Source organism: Corvus moneduloides, chromosome 2, assembly GCF_009650955.1.
Source record: "Corvus moneduloides isolate bCorMon1 chromosome 2, bCorMon1.pri, whole genome shotgun sequence".
Lineage (NCBI taxonomy): Eukaryota > Metazoa > Chordata > Aves > Passeriformes > Corvidae > Corvus > Corvus moneduloides.
In genome coordinates this window covers 21,386,354-21,408,152 of record NC_045477.1, presented here as the reverse complement: position 1 = coordinate 21,408,152, position 21,799 = coordinate 21,386,354, and the positions used below count along the sequence as shown (strand labels likewise).

Below are 21,799 nucleotides of genomic sequence, written 5' to 3'. Positions count from 1 at the left end.
AACCATTTTTATGCTTGGCACGAGTATGTCCACCTGCTCCTCCTGAAAATCTGGCAGGTGACCTGCTATAAGAAACTCAGGTAATTTAGTATATACCTTCTGTATTAGCACATGCACATACATGTATATACAGATATTACAGGGAAACCCACAGAGACACACCTCACATCTCCAACACAAAAAAAAAGAAGCATGAAAGCTGAGATCAGCTGGTCTAAGCTCCAGCTGATATCCAGTAAGAAAGTATGTTAAAAGTAAGAGAAAGAGAATTTTTATCTGCATGAACTAAGTTAGGTTGGAGCAGACATTGCAGCATCTGTGGATGTGTGACAGTGATTACTGGGGTTTAGAGGAAAGGTTAAGAAAAAAACAAGGAGGAAGGCTAATAAGATTGCATTTAATTACACTGCTCATAACAGACCTTCCTCCCCACTACTACATAAACAGCATGAAAGCAATCAGTTTGCTGAATTATTGTTTATTGAAAGCAAACCCCACAGATTTAGTTTGCCTAATTTTCAGATACCCTGGACTTCTTTTGAGAGAGAAGGGGAAAATTCAGGACATGCAGCATTTCTAAAAATTAAATTTCATGTTGCAATCTACCAAAAAGCAATACAAAAATACACTTTGAAATAAGACTGCCAGAAACTGCCAACATGCCCATACAAAAGAGGCAGCAGAGCAATGCTATGGCAGTAACAGCCAATATATACCAAAAGAAAAACAGAATTACTTTTATCACTGAAGGCTCTAAACTAAACTCTTGAAATTAACCACAGATGATTTGTAGACATTGGAGAGCAGAGGAATATTAGAAACAAGTGGTATTTAATGAGGAGTGTAATGGTCAAACAAAAAAAACCACTGGAAAAGTGAATCTTCCTTTTAAGCAAGAGAGTGTGGCCTATTAGATGTATCACACCTGGCCACTATAGAGTGCTGTGCACGCAGTGAAACGACAGCAGCCCTTTGGTGAGAAGTGCTCAGTGCTTTAGAGGTCAAACCTAAGGAATGGGGAAAAAAATAGCAACAGCTGACAGCGACCAAATGAATGAACATGGCGTAATGAGAGGGAAACAAAATCCCACAAGTAATGGAAAGGCTTGACCATGCAACTTGGTCCTCTTAGCTGGTGAGAGTGGAAAGAACAAGAGGGTAGGACACAGGGCTTTAGAAGGGTGTTTGGTCCCACAGGCTAAACCCCAGTTCTTACCACCACATTAGACTGGGGCAAGCAACCAGCAGCAAGAAGGATGTTCCTAAAAGCAGAGATGTATCCACTACATCTGTTTGGACTTAACATTCTCACTGCTGCTTTAAAAAGGTTTCACACTCTGACAAGAATTTTGTGCACAAGAACATATGAGAAAGGTGAGTCAGTACTAGAGCTAGCAATTAAATCCACTCTCTGACCTATTCATTTAAAAATAGGTCATTGGATCTTTTGACAGTGACTGATTGGGGGATAGAATAGAGTGCTCTTGCCTTCAGTCTTTGGTTCAAAGTTAAACCGAGTTCAGCTTTTTATTTAAAAAAAAGTCACCTGACAGATTTGTGACATTTTGTGGAGTACAGAGGTGACAGCATTCAGTCCCTCTTACCACAGACTAATCTATTATCAAATCAGCCCAAGAACCATCACCTTTTACCAATTGTGCTGAAAGAAAATAGAAGAATGAAAAGTGCTTTTTCCAGAATATTGCAGTGCTGAAGGGAATATATCCATCTACAGGAGAAAGGAAACCTAAATTATATATAAACTTTCTGAAAAGGCCAAACACAGAGCACTTTAGCTGACTCCACCGTAATGCTGCAGAGCCATACCCAAAACAGGAGAGCAGCAGTGTGAAGTTAGATGCATCAACCCGTTTCCAAGAGTCATTTTGATTTCTTTTAATAAATTCCCACTATAGATCATCTCATTGCCAAAATTTTACATAAAACAGTTGCATGCGCTGTGTGCATTAAAAAAAAAAAAAATCACATTAATTTTATTTCTCTCCATCCTTTTGCAAAGTCTTCTAGGGGCAACAGCATCATCAGACTTCACAGAAGCAAACTTTGGCTAGCATCACCTGGGAAGACTAACATGCAGGCTCAGGAAAAAAAACTTGTCTCCATGATCCACAACAGTCTCCATATTCACGTTCCTTAGTGCACATTCCTAGCATAGAAGTGCAATAAAAGAGGAGGAGAGGAAAAAGTCAGCGCATCCACACTGACTGAACATTACTGATTCTATGGGGTTACACATTTAAGACTTACCATTCATTAGCTTGCAAAAGTAATCATAAAGAAGATCCATAAGCCACCATACATTTTAAGAAGGTTTTTATCCAGAGAAATTAAGATATCTACTGTATCTTAGATGAATACAAAGTTAAGCACTTAATTTTAAAGTTCACAAACTCCTGAAAACACGTTTGTATTTCATTTGAGACAGGCTTTTTTAGTTTGACATGTTTCTTTTGTTTTCTTTAAGCTAAAATAAACTTGAATCAACAGAAAAGATACTAAGATATTCAGCATTTTTTTATTGACTTGTTTTACACTTGTACACTGATTTTAACCTGCAGCTTCCCATGGTGAGTTACCTAATGTCATTTATTGCCTTCATAGGACACCAAAGTTTTTTTATTTATAACTACACTCATTTCAGTCAGGCAGCAATGCACAGACATCACAAACCTGTAGAACATTAAACAGGCAATTATGCCACAGGGCTTGGTAGCATCAGAACTACAGCTTGGAACTTCCTGCTCCTGAGTGCCATTTGGGCTGAAGGCACCTCAGTGTGCAGCTCAGAGCAGGAAGGCTGCTAAATGCACCACAACCTGACTCACATCATGGATCTGGACACCATCTACCTGTCAGGAGCACATCTACTGAAGACAACATTCTCTTCATCACTGCTGCTTTTCCCTCCATTGGATCACCCACAGCATTGTTTTGGAACTGATCTCAGAACTACGGATCCTCGAGCTGGAATACCCATGCCTGTCTCTTTTAAGGGCTCTGTCCATTACTGCCAAATGTGATATGCCAAAGTTGCATGTTGCAGTAGGACATGATGCCCTTGCCCATGAGGACACTCCAAGCAGGTGCTGCACCCACCTTCATGATCAGGCTCCGGTGCTCCTCAGACTGACTGAAGTTGGTGCCCATTTCAAAGATGCTCATTATTCCTTCCTCACACAGGCTCATCCAGGCATTATACTCTTCACGCTCCGGCAGTCTGTCCCAGAATGTCTTGAAGACCTCCCATACTGTTTCCTGGCACACTGAAGGCACAAGAAAAGTCTGGTGTTAGTACAACAGGAGTGCTTCTGTGGCACGAGTGGCCAGGATATTATTGTCCCAGTGTTGCAAGCTTATCAGCACATTAACACATAGAACACAGCGACCTGACATCTACATGGAAATATGGAAAGCATTGAAGGGACTGAAATGAAGACATAATGGATCTTCCACACTCATACTACCTCTCCCCCTGACTTTTTAAACAGAAATAATTAAAGAAAATTTAAGATAAAAATAAGAGAACATGAGAAAGCACTTGTCTCTTAACAATCATCAAGAACAGTATTTCCAGTGAGTGAAACTGCCCTTTGATCAATGAATCAAATTTTTAGAAAACCTAGAAAACCAAAATAGTATGGCAAATGTCCTCACAGGAAGTAGAGGTGGAGCTTAAGTTGTAAGAAAGATATTGGCACTGATCAAAGTTTAGTAGGCTCAGTCAGTTACAATTCCTTTGGACTCACCTTTACACAGAATTTAAAATGTGTTTCAGAAACTACAATTGCACTCATAATTCAAAAAACAGGGCAGAATGATGACACAAAATAATACAGTAAGAAAGAAGTCAAGCTCTAACTGTACTGTAGGTGTTCACTGAGAAAGAACTGGACAGCTCTGAACAGTCAGCCTGAGAATTAAGGTTTAATATCATACACTACACTGTCTTCTTTAACCTCCCAACCTTGCACAAACTCTTTTTGCCAGTCAGAGCAGTTGGTCACATGATGCTCAAGCAAGGACAACTCTGTGACCCAGCATAACTCAAAGAGAGAAAGATTTATAGGATCTCCCTTGTGTCCTGGAAGAGAGCAACATTAAAAGGCAAACTCTCAAAATAATTTACACCAAATGCCATCCTGAAGTAGTAGTGGACAAACCTGCTTTTTGACCTTAATCTGATTTCACTACTTATGCAGACAGTTCAGCAGAGGAATGCTTTGCATTCCAGGAAAGTCCTGACATCACAAGCAAGCCCTTACAGGAGACTAAATCTATCTTCAGGAAGTCATTTTCTTCAATCAGCTTTAAAATTAGCTCTGGGCTGCCAAACCCAGTACCTTGCTGTTATTTCTTCTCGATATTTTTTTTTCCAAATTCCAAAGTTGTTTAAATGTACATATGTAAAAAACACATAGATCACATATGGAAATATTTTCATTCAACCAAGACATGGACATTTTTCTTAAATGCAAAGGCTTTACAAATAACAGCCTTAAGGAACTGTTTCCTATGCAGCAGCACCCTTAAAGCTTAGCTGACTCTGGCACACTGGATGGCACCATGCAGAAGAAGTTTTTTTTTCCACCCTGCATTTCAGTTCATCAGAGCAGTTGAGACCATTTCTCTGTTGTGGAACTCTGCAAATACAAAGACATTTCTCATGTCCATGCCACGCTCCCAACAGCTTTATGACATGGAGATTAGCATTGTAGCTCATCCGGTATGTGTGACCAGAGAAAAATAAAGTCCCCAAACTCTTCATTATTAACTGTCAGTAGGATGTTACTGTTCTAGCACCCCTCCAGCATCTAGGCAGTTAACTTTATCTGTAAGACACAGTCATTTGGAAAGTATTGTCCACGTTTCCAATCAGTTTCACTTACGCATCTCTATTAAACAGAAACAGACAAATTGACAAACATCCATGCACCATCTCACATCCCCCCCTCGAGCTACACTTGCAAACCCTTTGAGGCAGGGACCACATTTCCATCTGACTTCTGCACAGACCTCAGGCAATGAAGCCATAATCCTGCTCCAGGATTTCTGGTTCCTGCTGGAGTACTAATAAGCTTCCTGAAGCAAAATAATATCTGTAGTATTCTCTCTACCATCCCACTTGTAAGAGCTAGGCACCCAGTAAAAAACTGAAGTCTAGTTTCAAATCCAGAAGCCTACACTAAGGAATATCCCTTGCTCACATTTCTTTTGGTGGTACTTATATCCTACATTCTGGTTCTTTCACTCCAGGTGCTGCGTTGTACAGCAATGATCCCGCTATGAGATTACTTCCTGTGGCTGGGGTAAGTCCTCAGCAGACTCTCAGTAACGACTGAAGCTATAGCAATAGCTTGCAAATACATTCCAGGGACACTGCCTAATCCTTTGGTTTTCAAATGCCAACAGGCAAAGGACTGGCTTCCCAGTTGCAAGTAATTGAATACAGTTTTCCTTAATGCTCTTAAACAAGTTTAAAATAAATGTGATGAGACAGTGTCTTGCCTGAATACAAGCTGCTACCATACAAACAGTTGTTCCAATCGGCTCCCAATAGATTAAGGATTTTCTGTGTGTCCTTTCATTTGGAATTAGACACCCCACTGAATTCCAGCCCCAAAGGCTTTGTGACATCTGTGGGCTCCAAGCCCATTAATTAGATCTAAGCTGTCACCACAGCCATGTATTCTGCAAAAGGAAGAAATGAGATATGGATAAGCAGTCACATTTTGTCCTCTCTAGCCTCTCCTATCTAGCTGTTTCCACTGAGGTGAGCAACAAGTTGGACAAATTCCTTCTGTATTCTCTTCCCTCCACAGAGTCTGAGAGTGTGTTAGTTCTGACACACGAGGACAGATAAAAAACTCCAAGCACACATCTGCCACAACTGCCATTTGAACACTTCTGTTAGCCCTGTCCAGGAAACCATACCCTCAGCCATGGTGAGCAGCTTGCCAACACAATCACCCTGCAACCTTGTTGACACACAGTCTGTCTTGTCACTGTCTTGCTTATTCCAGCTGGCCAGTTCATAAAGCAGGGGATTGCTCTGCAGGATAAAAAATCCAGGCTGTAAGTGTTCATCACAAGAACCAGCCTCAGATGTGCTTACTTATAGGGTGCTCAAGAGTAAATGCAAAGAAAGAGTGAAACAAAATTGTTCTTTTTCTTTCTTTCTTTCTCATAAATATTTTCATTGTTTCACAGTTAGAAGAGAGTTGCCATTCCGAGCATAGAGACAGAACAATACAATTTATTCAGTGTGGTTCAAATCACAGACATATAAAGAAAGAGACAAGCACAATTTATCTTCCACCTCTCCTTCTGCAAAGTCGAAAAGGGAGCCAATTCTTACCTTGACTTGATGTGGCCACCCAGGGAACTGAAAAGACACCACCCTCACAGTGCATTCAAGTTGGCTAGTAAGTGTGATCACCCTTCTTTTAACTTGAAGGTAAGCACACCCTGTGATGGGTTTTCAGCTATCTGTAGGTGAGGGAGGTTTTTCAGAGTTTCTTACAACAAATTCTTGATAACTCCCATAAAGAAAAACATGTTTTTCATTAACTAGATTTTAAGCATTCTGAGACTCTGTAGACAAAAGTTGGAGGCACAAAACCGAAGTTAAACAGGACTTAACTGGAAGATTCAGGAAATAACTATAACTTACTTTTTAAAATAATTTACAATCTTTCCTTTCTGTCCTTCCAGAAACTTGCCAGTGTCTGTGTCAAATACATTATATAGATATGCTGACAATAAATTAAGCAAATTTGACTAAGATTTAAAATAGCAACTCCTTGAAACCTAAACAGAAATTGAAACAAAATGAGAGTCAGGAGGGACCAAACAGTTGACCACTGAACTTTTCAAGCAGAAATGCAACTCTGACTTTTAAATATACAACATTTAAAGGAGATAGAGAATGGAAAAAAACCTGCTGCATAAGAGCTTATAATAAATTGCCAGGAGCCCAATAATTCAGAATTATGATTGAAGCTGCTGCATTTTGCATTATGATCTTTCCAGGATTTAGTTTTCTAAGACTAGCTACAAAATTCTTAAAAAACCGACCAAGCAGACAGGCCTGCCAGCATGAGGAAGAACTGCTGAGCAGACCCAGCAGCACTGCCACTGCCACCTGAAGAGCATCTCTGCCCTTGGGCCATATGCAAAGAGCTGCTCTTCATGTCTGGATCTCACACCAAACTTTCACTAGCCAGCTACAGCGCACAGATATGTGGAACAGCATTAGCAACACCAGGCCCTGGAGGAGAGGGGATTTGTGATGAGGCCTCTAATCCCCAGCAAACAATACTGATTAAAAGCATCATAAAATCGAGATCAATCTTTTAAGGCAGTGAGCTAAGAGTCTTGAAGCTACATGTGAGTGGGAAGGTAAGCTCCTCTGGAAAATTGCTTCCTTCATCCCATGGCTGCAGTAATAACTAACTTGTATTTTAATGTTAGTTGATCCCTCGGCTACATTGCAATTTTCCACCAAAGAATTCAAGTGTTTAAAAAAAAAAAAAAAAAAAAAAGAAGGTTTATGAGATAAAGAGAAGCTCCCTGCTACAAGAGATATGATCAGGTCCAGCTGACTACAGGAAAAAGAACAGGTATGCTGAAGAAATGTAACCGACTGGCACAATAAACCAGAATTCAAACCAAGAATGCAAATCACATGGCTTGTTCTGCATTTTGTCTCCAAAGTATATTTTGCATGCATATACTACATTTTCCATGTACTCCCCATCCTGAAAAGCTTCACAAATTAGAAGTCACTTAACTCATCACTGAAATAATCATCTTCAGGTGAAAGAGGAGGTAGGAAAAAATTAAAAGATCAGCACATTTGGTCCACGCCCTTGTGCAAGCTTCTACTTGAGCCAGGTGTCACAGGCACTTGAAGTAAGCAATGTTTTAACCTTTAAAGGCCAAGATGGGTTTCAAAGGCTGCTTCAGAAAGCCAGACATGTCATAAGACAATTCCAATGGGAATTGTCTGTCAGCATATCTGCTTCAAAAGCAGAAACACCCAGCCCTTGGGAGCTTATCTACGTCAAATGCAGTGTCTATGCTCAAGCAATACTCAAAAATAATAGACAATATCCTGAAAAGCTTAAGATAATTGTGTTTCAACCCAAAAAATTCCTCATAGGCAGACACAAGCTCTTTTCAGTCCTACTAATCTGCAGGAAGGAGTGAAAAAAAATTGATTTGAAGCATCTTTTCCTAAAGACATCGTCACTGTTTTCAAAACCTCCAGCTAAGATCTGTGATGTAATTAAATGACTTTTCTCTTGCTCTGAAATTCTCCAGCCTGGGTACCCCTCACACACGTGGAGCATCCTTGATACAGAATCCTTGTGGCTCAAGCTGTACCACTGGGGATACATTGATCTCTCAAACGGGAGACAATTAGCCTATTACACTCAGTGTGTGCTCAGGGATTTCTGAGGTTAACAGAAGAGGCACCACATGACAGCACTGAGCACCCTGTAGGGGGTAGGGTGGCTTTCTGGCCATTTGTGTAAGTGGGCAGTGCTGGAGTTTAATCCCAATTAAATCTCATTAGTGCTTCTTAAGAGTTGAACCGTGTATGGTGACTAGGAGCACTGAATCAGGCTGAATATTCTATTTTGAGGCAACATGAGACCAACTCCTCCGCCTCTCTAATAATTTCTGCACAACTGAACAGCTTAATGGCAGAGGGTTTGATGAAGACTACAGTCACACTGACAGATACCTCCTATGAGGTCTTTGCTGCAAAGGCTTTGTTAAATTAATACACACATGCAAAGAAATCACTCATCTATTGCTGCAATGCTACTGTCTATGGCCTATAACACCCTTAAAGCAACCCTTAAAAGATACATAAAAGAAACAAAGGGTTTAAACGAAAAAGGCTTGAATGTGAATTAGCTAATTCACATGAAAGATTTTTGATTTGAACATTACCATACTAAAATCTAGCAAATAAATTATTCTCACCAATAATATTTCAGTGCAAACAAGTGTCCTTCATGGAAAAAGTCAAGTTTCTCAGAAGCATATGCTGGCATCTAAAAATTCAAACATAGAGGGAGACAGACCTTCTACAAATAAACTTCAGAAACTAATTGCTGAGTATGAGCTATAAGTAATATGTGCCAGGGATGGGGCAGAAACAGGGAAAAAAGGCTCACCCAGCTAGATTCATTATTTAATGTATTCTATTTAGCCAGGTAGTTTTTATGACTTTTGGCTCTTTGCCTTCGTCATTAGCAAGATCTGAATAACTTGTAACATTTATGATTTCTGTATCAAATTGAAACTTTACTCTTAACTATGTTCACAGGCAGAAAATAACATCATTATTTCTAATGTTTCAGTAAACAGATTTGAAGGGACTGAAGAAAGGGGAAAATGAGCAAGCATAGTGCTATGCCCAGTCTAAGGACTACAGTCATGCATAGAATTTAATTCCTGAGAAACAGGAATTCTTTCCAAAGTTCAGAAATGCCCATGTGTCTCATCAGGTACAGCCCACTGCAATACCATCTGTTTCGTTGTTTGGTCAGTATCTGTAAAAGCTGTCCTTAGATGTTCAGCTTATCTGAAGCTCTGGCTGACAAGAACAGTTCTGGCAGAGAGACTATCTGATCTACTCATGTGAAAAGAGGATCAGTGCTCACAAAACCAAAAAGTACTCATGAGCATACACTGAATAGTTTAAGAAAGAGGGTCACAGTAGGAAAAATTGCAAAGAGAACTAGGAAAGGTAGCCACCAGAGTAATTACACCTCAGAGGTGGCAAAGAAGCATATTACCCTGAGCCATGGTGACAAAATCCAGCAGCATTTGTTTTACCCAATTAACAGGCATGAGACAGGTGAACAGTACAAGCCATGCTATCTTGTAATCCTTATATTGTTTCTGTTTTACATGCTAATTCAAATTCTAAATCTACTACAATCCTCTACCAACAATTTTCACAACAGAGAATGGAGAGCTTCACTGAATTGTCTGCATAGAGTGACTGGTCACAACAGATTTGGTCTGAGTGGGCATGGCTATTTTTCACATAATAAATTCAGTTTACCTGTGGCTTGGGCTACCATTTCCCTGTCAGCAGCAAAGAACATCATAACAGACATTATCATGTCTAGACCACTCACTGTCTGAAATCCCACTATTAGATTTCCACAACATTTTTTTGTGGAATCTCCAGCTGCCCATTGGACACACTTTGTGACAGCAGTCTAGCCATGAACCACCATTACACTTACAAGACTCTTCCATCAGCAACCATAACACTACACCATTTAAAAGGACATCAGTTAAAAACACCCTAAGACCCAACCCATAGGCCTACAGTACCGAATCTGTAAACATCTATGACTGATTTCCATCCCCATATTGAAAAAAATGAAATAGAAGATCAGACAACAGTAACCTCCAAATACAGCTACAAGAGATACAGAGACTGGGCAGTACAGAGACAATCATAATCCAGGATTTGTCTCAAAAGAGTGAAAATAGTATCATCTGCTACTGCAAAACTCTGTTCTGCATGTGATTGACTGTAAGAATAAAGCAGCACTTCAGAAATTTTTCTTTTAGATTTCAGGTGTAGAAAAACAAGTACAGCTCCACCCCTGTTCTAGGCTGGTGCTTCTGAATACCACAATAATAAAACCACCAGTGAATAATCATACCATTAATTGGACTTCCATATGTTGAAGGGTGATACTGCTGTTTTAGAAAACACTGATTTTTCTCCAGATCCCCACATTTTGTTCCACTTTGATTTTTTAATGGCTTATATTTATCGTATTCTTCATCTTGTATCTTTTTAAGGCTCAAACAATCCAGATGTTGTAGTCAGAAAACAAAAAGCTGTACACTGTTAAGCCTACAGCAATATGACATAAGCACTTCCTTAAAGCCTATGACAGGAATGTTCATCTGTCATTCTTAACACTTAGAGAGGCTTTTGCAAGCTAGCAAAAGTAAACAAAGCTAGGAGCTACAGACAGGTAATTACATTCCCACCTGTTCGCTTCTGAGGTTGACACAGATGGAACAAACAGCCTGGATAAGCAGCACATTCAAACCTTTTCTGATTTTCTAACAAGCTTTTAGATCAAAATTGCAATCAACCTTTCCTTCCAAGGTAGTGGCATTGCACTGCTGGCAGTAAGGCAAAACCAAGGAAAGAATAGACTGTATTAAAACCATCCTTTCCAGAGAAAGTATATATTGATATTGAAGTAATTTCTTACTTCAACATATAAAGAATTAAAAAAATATTCTAAAAAATACACACTGAGGTTGAAAAATCAGCAGATTCTGTGTACATTTATATTTATTCCTTTCTGGGGTCAGTTGTTTTTCTAGTCACTCATAGTGGCTTGGTCTCTGAGTGTTAAACAGTGACCCCACTTTTTCCTAGGATTATTTTGTTGACAGAGGACTGTGGCAATTTGGATGGCTACTAGAAGCTTTGCATGTAACTCAGTAACACTGAATTCAGATACCAAGTACCCACCAACCCTGCTCTATCACTCCTCTTCAGCTGGACAAAGGAGAGAAAATGTAACAAAAGGCTCTTGGGTTGAGGCAAGGACAGAGAGAGATCACACACCAAATTCTGTCAAGACAGGCTCAACTTGGGGATATTCCTTGAATTTATTACCAATCAAATCTGAGCAGGACAACGAGAAATAAAACCAAATCATGAAACACCTTCCCCTCACCTCCCTTCTTCCCAGGCTTAACTTCACTCCTGGTTTCCTCTAACTCCTCACCTGCAGTGGTGCAGGGGGATGGGGGATTGGGCCTGTTTCTGCCACTACTTCCCCCTCAGGGGGAGGACTCCTCACACTCTTCCCCTGCTCCAGTGTGAGGTCTCTCCCATGGGAAACAGTTCTTCGCTAACTTACATCACCTCAGGTGCCTACTCGAGACATCATTAGACACCACCCAACACTCCTGGAACAGCAGTTTCTGCTGACAGAATGAAGATGACAAATTGCTTGAACCAGACCTTGCATGCCTTGCTGTTAATTAAAGTCACCTCTTCTCCTTTCAGAGATCTTTTTCAAAAGTTTTAACTTAAAAGCACTAAGGGTAGTCACAGCCTCTCTGCTCAAGGAAACCTTGTGGATTGTGGAAGCTGTTAAGTCCAGTAAGGAAACAGATGGACTAGGTGGATTTTTGGTTCAGCCTAGGATTATTAAGACCTAAATATACTTTTGCAACCTAATTTACAGATTTCTTTCTTCTTTATTATCACTCACACTTTTGCTTAGTTGGTGTTGCCCTAATCTACCCCTACCACAGGTAAGTGAGGGGTGACTGAAGTTAAAGCCCATGGTATATGTGGATTCATTTGGAGCAAACAGAGAACAGTTGAGTCCTATTGGGTGGAAATAAGAAACTGGCAAAGCCTGTCAAACCATCAGCATCATCGTCAGTGTCAACATCCCTTGCAAGCTGGGCCCAATTAATATTTGAATGATGCTCTAAAACCCCATATAATTCCACTTTCTTCTCCAAATACATTGTTTATGTTTACTTTTATGTAAACACTAAGCAACTCCTGGTTGCTATTGTTTTTCACTTGTCTAAGTAAATAAACTGTCACCAGTGAGAGTTTCTCTATAGGTAATCAAATCTCATCAAACATGAGTCTCTGAACACCCTTCCTTCTCCTCTGACAGCAGCTCTTTGTCATTTTGCCAGTTTTGTACAAACATGTTAAGATAATGACAGATTGTTTGAATGCTGCAGTACAGACACACAGAGCAGAAAGTGCTGTGTGACTGTGATGCCCCATTCCAATGCTGTCAGACAGAAGGGTCTGAAATACATCATGTTACTGTAATATTTCATCTGGTGAAAGATGTCAGTGGGAATACTGCAGCTCTTCAGAGAAAGCTCTGTCACACCAACTTCCACACTTTAAAAGAAAGGCTTCCTGTCTATTATACTACAGCCCAACACACAGAGATTGGCTTCCTACACAAAACACACTGCATTTCACACAACCAGCCAGAGCCAAAAGTCACGTGGCTGAGGTGACTTGACTCTTCTGACTGATGCCTCAATGAATTCTACTGGCACTCTAAGAACACTAAATAAACCCAACAGACTCTGCTATTTAGTTACTCTGTACATAGCACCTGTTTTTCTCAGCATTCAAACTGTTCTGAGAAAGGATTATTTTAGTAAACAATGTGGTTTCAGGGACCAAGAGTTCTTATATGAGTGTAGACAGACAGTGGGTTTTAGCCCAGACCAGCTCTCATAAGCAAGATTATCACAGAAAAGTTTCTTCCAGTAATAATGTATTTCCTACAGCCTGATATTTACTATGTTTAAAAGTTTAATTAAACTTTTTTATAAATGAATGTTCCTTATCAATTACCCACGAGATGTACTTACCTCTGAGCCTGAAATACTTCAGATGGTTGGCAATAGCCTGCTCAACAGATTCATCAGGGCAGATCTTAACTCCACTGGGGAACAGAATGGACCGCTTCCTTCGTAACTGCAAATGCCTGTGGAACTGCTCAGCATCCATGATGCTGTTAGGCTTTTTCAACCCAGGAGGCAGAGAAGGGTTTGCCAGCTGCCAGTCACTGAGCTGAGGGGCTGGTGAAACTTCTTCAGCCTGTCCTCCTTCTGCAGCTGAATAAGCTTCTGCTGTGAAATTAAAACCACACAAATTTCTCTGATGAGATAATGATGCAATCATTAGTATCTTCATTCCACTTCTGTAGTCTCTGAAGGACATTGCTGTGCTTTTTTCTGTTAACAGAACCTGTCTCTGACTGCGATGTTATCAACAACCTTAAGCTCTTTACAGTATCCCATCAAATGGTAACATAGTGTAAGGCTCTAACCCTTTGAATTCTACTGCTTTGTGTTTAACTTCCCTTCTGTCATTAGGCTGAGGTCAATGGGACTATATTTGTAAATATATATGTATTTAGAAGCTTTCAGGGCCAGAAGTAAAACAGAGAAATAATCCTACTCCATACTTTCTTTCCCCAAGAACCATCTCTATAGCTTGCAAAAAGAAAGCTGCTTGAAAGGACAGTTAACCTTTCATCCCTGAGGCAGGTCCCTACTCTTCTAGAGCAGGGGAAAAAAAAAGAGGAATAAAAAGGCTCATCAGCTTTATGTTGGGGTTTTTTTGTTGTTGTATCTGTTTTTTTGTTGTTTTGCGGGGCTTTTTTGGTTTTGTTTTTTTGTAATTTCCTCTTATATTAGTTGTTCCACATCATTCCAGAAGAAACTTGAGGAAACAGCTGAGGTAAGAACATGTATATTGAGATTTAGTCTGACAGTCTAATTTTCTATCCTTCACAGTTAGCTGATCTGAAATTATTTAGCTCAACTTCTTTCACTTTTTCCCCCTTTTCCTTGGAAAACGTGCCTGAAAAACAATCACAACCAACCATTTATTAGAGAAAGAATAGTAATAACTCTATGGCATTTCTCATCCCACAGATTATGAGTTTATTCTGCAACTTCAAAGTCAGTAGACCTTTGACTTTTATGAAAGATGAAAGGCATGGCTATTTGATAGTATATTAATAATGAGCACTGTTGCACAAAATCACCAGACGGTCTATCAGAGGCAGAAAAGAACATCTAAAAATGTCACTAAGGTAAACCCCCAATCTCTACCCAAACTGACACATGTTCAGTGCCCAAAAGCAGAAGATGGAACCTTACTTTTTAAGATTTAATACAAAACTAATAAAGAAAATAAAAATTGAAAAAAATTACCAGTATTTAACATCTCAAAGTTGAAAAAAAATTGCCTCCTATAGCTACTTCTATACTCAAAACAAGACAATTGTGCAGTTATACCACCTGGCAATCACTCAAAGTATTCCATATTTACACTGCTATTACAGCACAGATTTGACCAAACATTTCTCTGTATTAACCCCCTTTGTTACAATTAAATCAGAGAGATATTTTTAATTCTACACACTGCTATAGTTAAATTTGTAAACGAGAACGTAAGAAAGATGTCTGCATTACCTGCAACTATTTGAAGATCTGTGTTAATCATTCCCGGAAGGCAAAGAAAGATTTTCCAAATGAAGCCAAACATACTTATTTGTGTAATAAAAAAAAAATTATAAAAGCAAAAAACCCCAATCCCTTTTAGCAAGAGAGCTGTTGTCTTTACAGTAGCCTTGAACCAACCAAGAGCATTGCCCTTCTTGGAAATGTCTTGACGTCACACATTATCTTTGGAGAAAGCATTAGGTAAAAAAAGTCAACCAAGACATCCTGGCACTGTTCTTTTCAAAGACAGTATTCTGCTTTAGTGAAGAAACAAGAAAAGATGATCGAAGTAGACTGCTTGGAACTAGCAGATGGACTGACACAATTTTTTAATTTTAATCTGGCCAGCTAAGCTCTTTACCAGGGCTTTCATACCATTAACAGACAGTCCAAACAAGGACAGCACCTTCCACGTTTAATTAACAACACTTTTCATTGGCCTTTCAATTTCTGCTCTTTTTAAAAATCCTACTGACCACAGAACATCAGGGGGAGCACACTAATCTCCAGTAAAAAGTCTCAGTGTGTTTTGTCTTCTGCCTGTAAAAATATACACACATATATAAATGTATGACTGGCTTAAACACAGTGGCATACATAAACACTGAAGCAACCTCTCTGTGGGACTGATTCTTCTGGTTACAAGGCTGCTGCCGAGTCTGTGCTGAAGGAGGAAGTCTTGTGCTGTTACACCACTATCCCCTGCATCCCAAAAGCAGTGCTTCCTCCAAAGATAAAGCCAGGGCAAGTAGTGATTCTTTCCTCTGTGTTCAGGTATTACCTGACATGAGCAGCAGCAGGACATTACCTGAAGATACCTGAAGAGATGATCAGCTAAGGAAATGGCAGAAAGGGCAGAGTAGAGGAAAGCAGCAGCACTCTCAGTTCCCATCCTGTCCAGGGTCAGCTCACTGTGGAATTGTGTATGGAAGCTGTCCTGCAATGGCAGACTGCATTCAGACCACTAGGAAATCTCCTTCAGGGCTGTCTTCTGCATGGTGTTACTCAGGACTTGCTGGTTACTGTGTTCAGGTCATTCTAAACAAACCACTGGTTTGGCTGAAGTGACTATTTTTGGTAGTGGTTTTGTGTAAGTATTTCAAAGCTGGATTCCCAGGTGTCTGTCTGCAGAGCTTTTACACAGAGCTCCTTAGGCAGTGCAGTGCTCACTTCTCTCTCCTAGCTGTCAGCAATTCACATATCAGGAATTATCAGCAGTACTACACATACAACACTCACAGGAATCAAATAAGATGACCTTTGTTTCTATGCTCTGTCTTCTGACATCTAACAGACTCCAGCTGATATTTTTCAAAACAGCAACATATTTTCTTTGGTTCTCCCTTCTCCACCCTAAAATTACTAAATTACACCTAAAGTTTAACCACTGAGCTGCTTGAACACCCCCAGTTTTCTTACAATCAGACATTTTGGATCTATCAAACCATCACTGCTGACCTAGTCAGGCTCTGCCAAGATAACCATGATGCTGGCAGCACCGCGCTGGAGCTATACACGGAACAGCACAGGGACAGGACTGCACTGGTGCCCAGAAATTGTTTCAAAGTCCTATTTAGCAGCTCTGGGTAGAGAGAACAACTTCTGAGATAGCTTGGGAACCTTTACTATGATCCTGGACTCAACACAGAACAGCCTTTATTCTGTGATCCTCTGCAGAGACTCATATTTTCAATGTTATGAATGCTTTTGCTTGCATTGTCCTGCAAAAATGCAATTGGATCAAGATTAGAAACACTACACATGCTTATAAAGGCAAAAGCTAGAACACACATACTTCAGTAAAAGTATGAAACCAAGTTAAAAGTTTTCCTGGACAGTTTTTTAGATTTACAGTATTGTTTCTTTCTCCAGTGAAGTACTCAAAGGCACTCAGAATGGGAATAGTATTAAAATCATCTCTGTCAAAATTCGTTTTCTATGGTATGGCTATGTCATCTTCTGTATGATAAAATATTTTAAAAGTGTAAATTCAGTTTTATTCGTGTTAGTTTGCTGTCAATTTCATATTCAATGATTTCAGCACTGAAATGTAGACTTGTAACAGCTGAAAATCTCCTACATTTATAATAGCAAGGCATAACTAAAAGCACATCATTTAAAGTTTCTTAAAACAAGCAAAACAACTCTTGCAATAGATTTTCAAAATAATTGTGGAAAATTAACTCTTTCCTTGATTTGATGAAAGCCTTTAAAGTAACACTTTGTATCAGAAAATGTGTAATACTTCATTTTGAGCAGCCGAGTTGTATCTGTTCAAAACTACTAATGAAAAACATTCTTGCTTAATGAGAAAACAAGGAAAGTGTAATTCTAGTGACACAACACACCAAGGTCACCCCAGTACCTCCAAAAATAAAGACAGTTTTCTGACAGTTTGCATTTCTGAGAAGAAATTACATGTATTTTCATATAGCAAATGGGATTATCTGAATTACAGCTCTTTAGAGGGTAACACTCCCTGAAATACTGCTGCAGCATACATGTCATTCTAAATAATGTCCCTGTTTTTCAAATGCAGTTTATTCAAAAAGCTGAATCCAGGTGTAACTAAAAGAATGCCAAATAAAGGAATACTTTAATGAACATGCCTCTAGTAAAGAGCCACATCATGGCAGATACCCACTATCTCCAAGCTCACATGGTTTAATATCCAGAATCTAATCTAACTTGTCTCCCGTGACGACACAGAAGCCAATTTTATGGCATTTGACAGGATTCACCAACAAAATTCCCAATCAGTTTAGCAGAGACAATTAGGTTAGACAAAGCCTTTTCCCTTGTTCAGTTTCTGTGGTTGCTGTTGCCAAGCATTCACTGTCATGCGACAAGTGCCAAGCACTTCTTGCTTGTGCTCCTGAAGAGCTCTCTGGTGAACACCTCCCAAAAATAAACAAGTTCTGAGGCTGTTTAAACTTCCAGCTGACCAAATTCAGCCGACCATAGCCTGTTGTACTGCCACCTCTTCCATCATAAAGTATTGTAAGGTATTTTGAGCAGAAAAATTAGGAAGTTAGGTCAACCAAATTAATCTCACACTCAACTCTGTCCATGTAATGTAAACTTACTCCCAGCATTCCTCCTTTTTTGAACTATTGACCAGAAATCTCTTACCTTGTTCAACAGTCAAAGATGATCCCAGTGTCTGTGCTTCTATTTGAACTTCAAACTCCAACTTCAATTTAACTGGGCAGAATTATTACTATTAGTATTGGTTTTATTCAACACATTTTCAATCCTGGCACTTTTCAAGTCTCATTCTACAATTCCTGCTTTTCCATCTGGAAAACAGTTACCTTTTTTTTTTGTTTGTTTGGGTTTCTTTTCTGGGGGGGTGGAAGGATAGGTGCCAGAAGCAATACCCTGCTTCTCGGTCCTAACCAAGGTAAAAGTGCTACTACTGTGGCTTTCCAGTTTTTATTATTTTCTAAGGTGTAGTACTTACTGAGCGCTGCAAGCTCATCTCAGGGTCAAGTTCCAGGAGGCGAGTACCACAAAAGCCCTGATGGACTGCAATTAATCTATGCCTGCTATTCCATTGCTAAAACACACCAGTCCCCTTTTACTTATAAAAAAATGAACAAAAGAACCAAAAATCACACTTGCAGATTCACTTCTCCAGCTCTTGATGAGAACTAGGTGACTTTTTTTAGATTTTTTCCTGGCAGATTTACTTCCTACATGTTACTTCTCTTATGCCTTGCTTCTTGTGTTGTGCTTGCCAGCAGCACCTCAAACAGATCTCCGTGACTCAATGTCCCACACAGACAGAATGCAGCAGTTTCTTTTAAAGAAACTGACAGGCACATTTAACACCTCGGGTACAACTGTTTGCCTTGAAACAAAAATGACACAGCTTAGGGTAAAGAGCCTTACAGAGATTGGTTTGCTTTGAAATATCACGTCACTCCACTATTTCAGTTAGACAGGGCTTAATACAGGAAAGGGAAATGCAGGAGCTGTGCAAAAAGGTCCATGAGTCAGTCTGGTTAAAAAGTTAACTTTAGGGAGTTCTAGCAAATAAGAAGGAAACAGGAAGATACCTGGAATGTAGCTTCTTCCACAGACACTTCCTAGCACTTACCACATACCTGATAAATGCAAATAGCTGGAATGGGGTGGGTTGTGGCTGATGGTCCCATAATCACTGGGTGAGACGTAGGTGAAGAGACACACGCTGTGTATATACCCTAAAAGCAGTAAGATGGCCTGTCTTAAACTGAACTCGTGGGTTACTTGTAGCAGCTGGGAAAAGAATGGTAACAACCACATTCAGCAGCTTCTGGAGATAATTTTAATATCAAATGCATTGGCATTCTCATAACACATACGTAAGAAATCTAAAAAGGCAATCCTTTTGTGTTATAAAATCAATTTAGAAAATTGCATACATTATTTTGCTTTTTAAGTATCTAAAAAAGAACAAATCACTTGGTGATAAAACCTAACTCTACACCATAAGAAAAAGCCCAAACTGTTTTTCATAAGGGAACATTGAAAATATTATTCAATTAAGAAAGGTGTAGAGAAAGGGAACATATTTCTGCATTTTATCTTTTGTTTTACAATAAATACACAGATTATTCTTGTAAGTAATGCTGGTGTTGTGATTTAGGTGCTGAAAGACACAAACTCTGGGATGAGAGGGAAAGATGCTGGGGGGCAGGGGAAGAAGGGATAGTGACAAACTACAGAATTAAAGTAGAAACAAAACCAAAAAACATACAGTCATTGCACAAGGCTGCTCACAGCTATACAGAAGGTAACTGTGCTCAGCAAATTGTTTTAGAATTGTCTCTCTCCCCCAGAAAGAATGCTTCCCAGTTTGAGAAACAATAAGAGAGGGGGATGGAGGAGTGTTGGATGACTGTACAGACCTGAAATAATAACTGGATTTTCCAAATGCCAGGTTTCAGAGTAGCCTTGAGGGAAGGGGCCCTGAGAATTCTGCAATGACATAAAAATGTTCATATCTTTGGGTTGCCCTCAATTTTTATTTTAACTCTCTATTGTACTTCCAGCTTTGAGAGCTCTGGTTTTGTAGACTGTTTTATGACACATGTGGTTTTGGTGGTTATCTGACACAGTCCTTCTGAAGGGTGACATGACACTTAAGTAACAGGGAACAGGACAAAGCATCCTTTTAAAACAGTCACCTTCTATCGTGCAGTGAGTACAGAAAAAAGTGCGCACATCAAAATGTGATCACTGTTCAAGGAAAAACTGCATAAATACAAATTAAGACAATGATAAACTTGTGCTAGTTTATCAAAGCAAGTCTGAGTTCAAACACTCAGTATTCAGGCATCTTTACTCAATTCTCCTATGCAAGGTACAAATCCTGTTTGCCTTATATGTAAATCATATATCTTAATGACCTTATTTTTCAGTAGAACACCTCAGACTTTTGAGATCGTTAAGCAACAGCCTGCTTGCCTTGCTAATGCAGTGATGCCTTAAGATTTGTAGGAATTATTCCCCAAAATCAGGTGAACAGCGTTAAAAATCTACTGCCTACCCATACTGTATTGGTATGTACTTTGAGAGCAAGTTTGCTTCTCAAATCTGATAAGAAAAAAAAAAAAAAACCTTAAAAAAATACACTCCAGACTTTAAAGTACATCAGCAGTCACTCTCGAGCAAATATCTTCCACTCATGGAAATACACTTTTATGAAAATGCTAGGAAAGGGGAAAATAATTTAGAAAAAAATAATCAAAACTCATCAGGCTCAAATCTTGGCAGAATTTTCTGACACATGCAGATTACTTCTGTATATAATCAGAAACAAAACAAAAAATACATCTCTGAAGAGAGTCAATATTAAATCCTTAAAGTAAAACAATACATAGTATTCATTCTATCTGTATCAGCTGCAAAATCAAGAGACAATACAGGATCCAAATCCTGTCTTCAGGCCTGACTCCTACATGATGATCCATGTTTATACGGAATTATAGAGAACAGGCTCCAAAAGATGAAAGTATTTTTACATCCTTGTGGCATATACCTGTAAGCAGCTTTCATATTCCAAGTAAAGAATCAACTAGCAATCCATATGGCATTAGCTTTAACTTACATATTTACACTCTTATCTACAACCTCCTCCCTTCCCCATCCCAGCATCATTAGACCACACAACACCAGTGAAAAAAAAAATCTTTAAATAAATACATGCTGAACAAAAAGTACTCCTTGTGCCTTTTTTTTTTTTTGTCTTCCTTGCAAGGCAGGAAGAGACCAAACACCACTAAGCAGAGTTCCAGTTAGTTATTTTATACAGCAGTGTCCTTTGCCACGACTGCCATTTATTGGATTCATTAGCTGCTGCTGCCACTCTGCTGTTGGAAGTGCAGTTGCAAGATCAGGTCTCGAATTTCTTCTCTTTTGCTTCTGATCAGCTGACGAGGGAACCAATTCTCCAGATGCAGCGGTTGTTCAAAATTAACGATGGGATTCTGGTAAGAGAAAAAGGAATATTTATGGCATGAATTTTCTAACACAACTTTCAGAAAGAATTTCAAACCCTTCCACTGCTGCTGAGATCAAGGAGGTACAAACAAGTTTCCATACAAGAATGACAGCCTTTGAAGTCAAATTCCAGTTCCTTTGTCACAATGACATATATGTGCCCTTACCAAAAGGTACCCATGGTAAACACCAAACAGGTTATCATCACTTCTCT

At 39.3% G+C, this 21,799-nt stretch overlaps 2 protein-coding genes across 16 annotated transcripts in view; both read right to left on the bottom strand.

The window, feature by feature from the left end:
• The window catches only part of IMPG2 (interphotoreceptor matrix proteoglycan 2), a 54,002-nt gene extending 38,577 nt beyond the window's left edge, over nucleotides 1-15,425 (bottom strand). For 3 of the 6 annotated variants that reach the window (XM_032098388.1, XM_032098390.1, XM_032098391.1), the window contains exons 1-3: nucleotides 15,067-15,424; nucleotides 13,453-13,713; nucleotides 3,118-3,284 (exon numbers count right to left, since the gene is read on the bottom strand). In XM_032098388.1, coding sequence (XP_031954279.1) covers nucleotides 3,118-3,284; nucleotides 13,453-13,713; nucleotides 15,067-15,139 — 501 coding nt within the window. In that variant the 5' untranslated portion in view covers nucleotides 15,140-15,424. Of the gene's footprint in view, nucleotides 1-3,117; nucleotides 3,285-13,452; nucleotides 13,714-15,066 lie in introns of all 6 variants that reach the window. The other 3 variants (XR_004238094.1, XM_032098389.1, XM_032098392.1) reach the window with 3 other exon arrangements.
• Nucleotides 15,426-19,385: 3,960 nt separating this feature from the next.
• The window catches only part of SENP7 (SUMO specific peptidase 7), a 44,964-nt gene continuing 42,550 nt past the window's right edge, over nucleotides 19,386-21,799 (bottom strand). For all 10 annotated transcript variants that reach the window (XM_032098395.1, XM_032098398.1, XM_032098403.1 and 7 more), the window contains one exon: nucleotides 19,386-21,572. In XM_032098395.1, coding sequence (XP_031954286.1) covers nucleotides 21,435-21,572 — 138 coding nt within the window. In that variant the 3' untranslated portion in view covers nucleotides 19,386-21,434. The remainder of the gene's footprint in view (nucleotides 21,573-21,799) is intronic.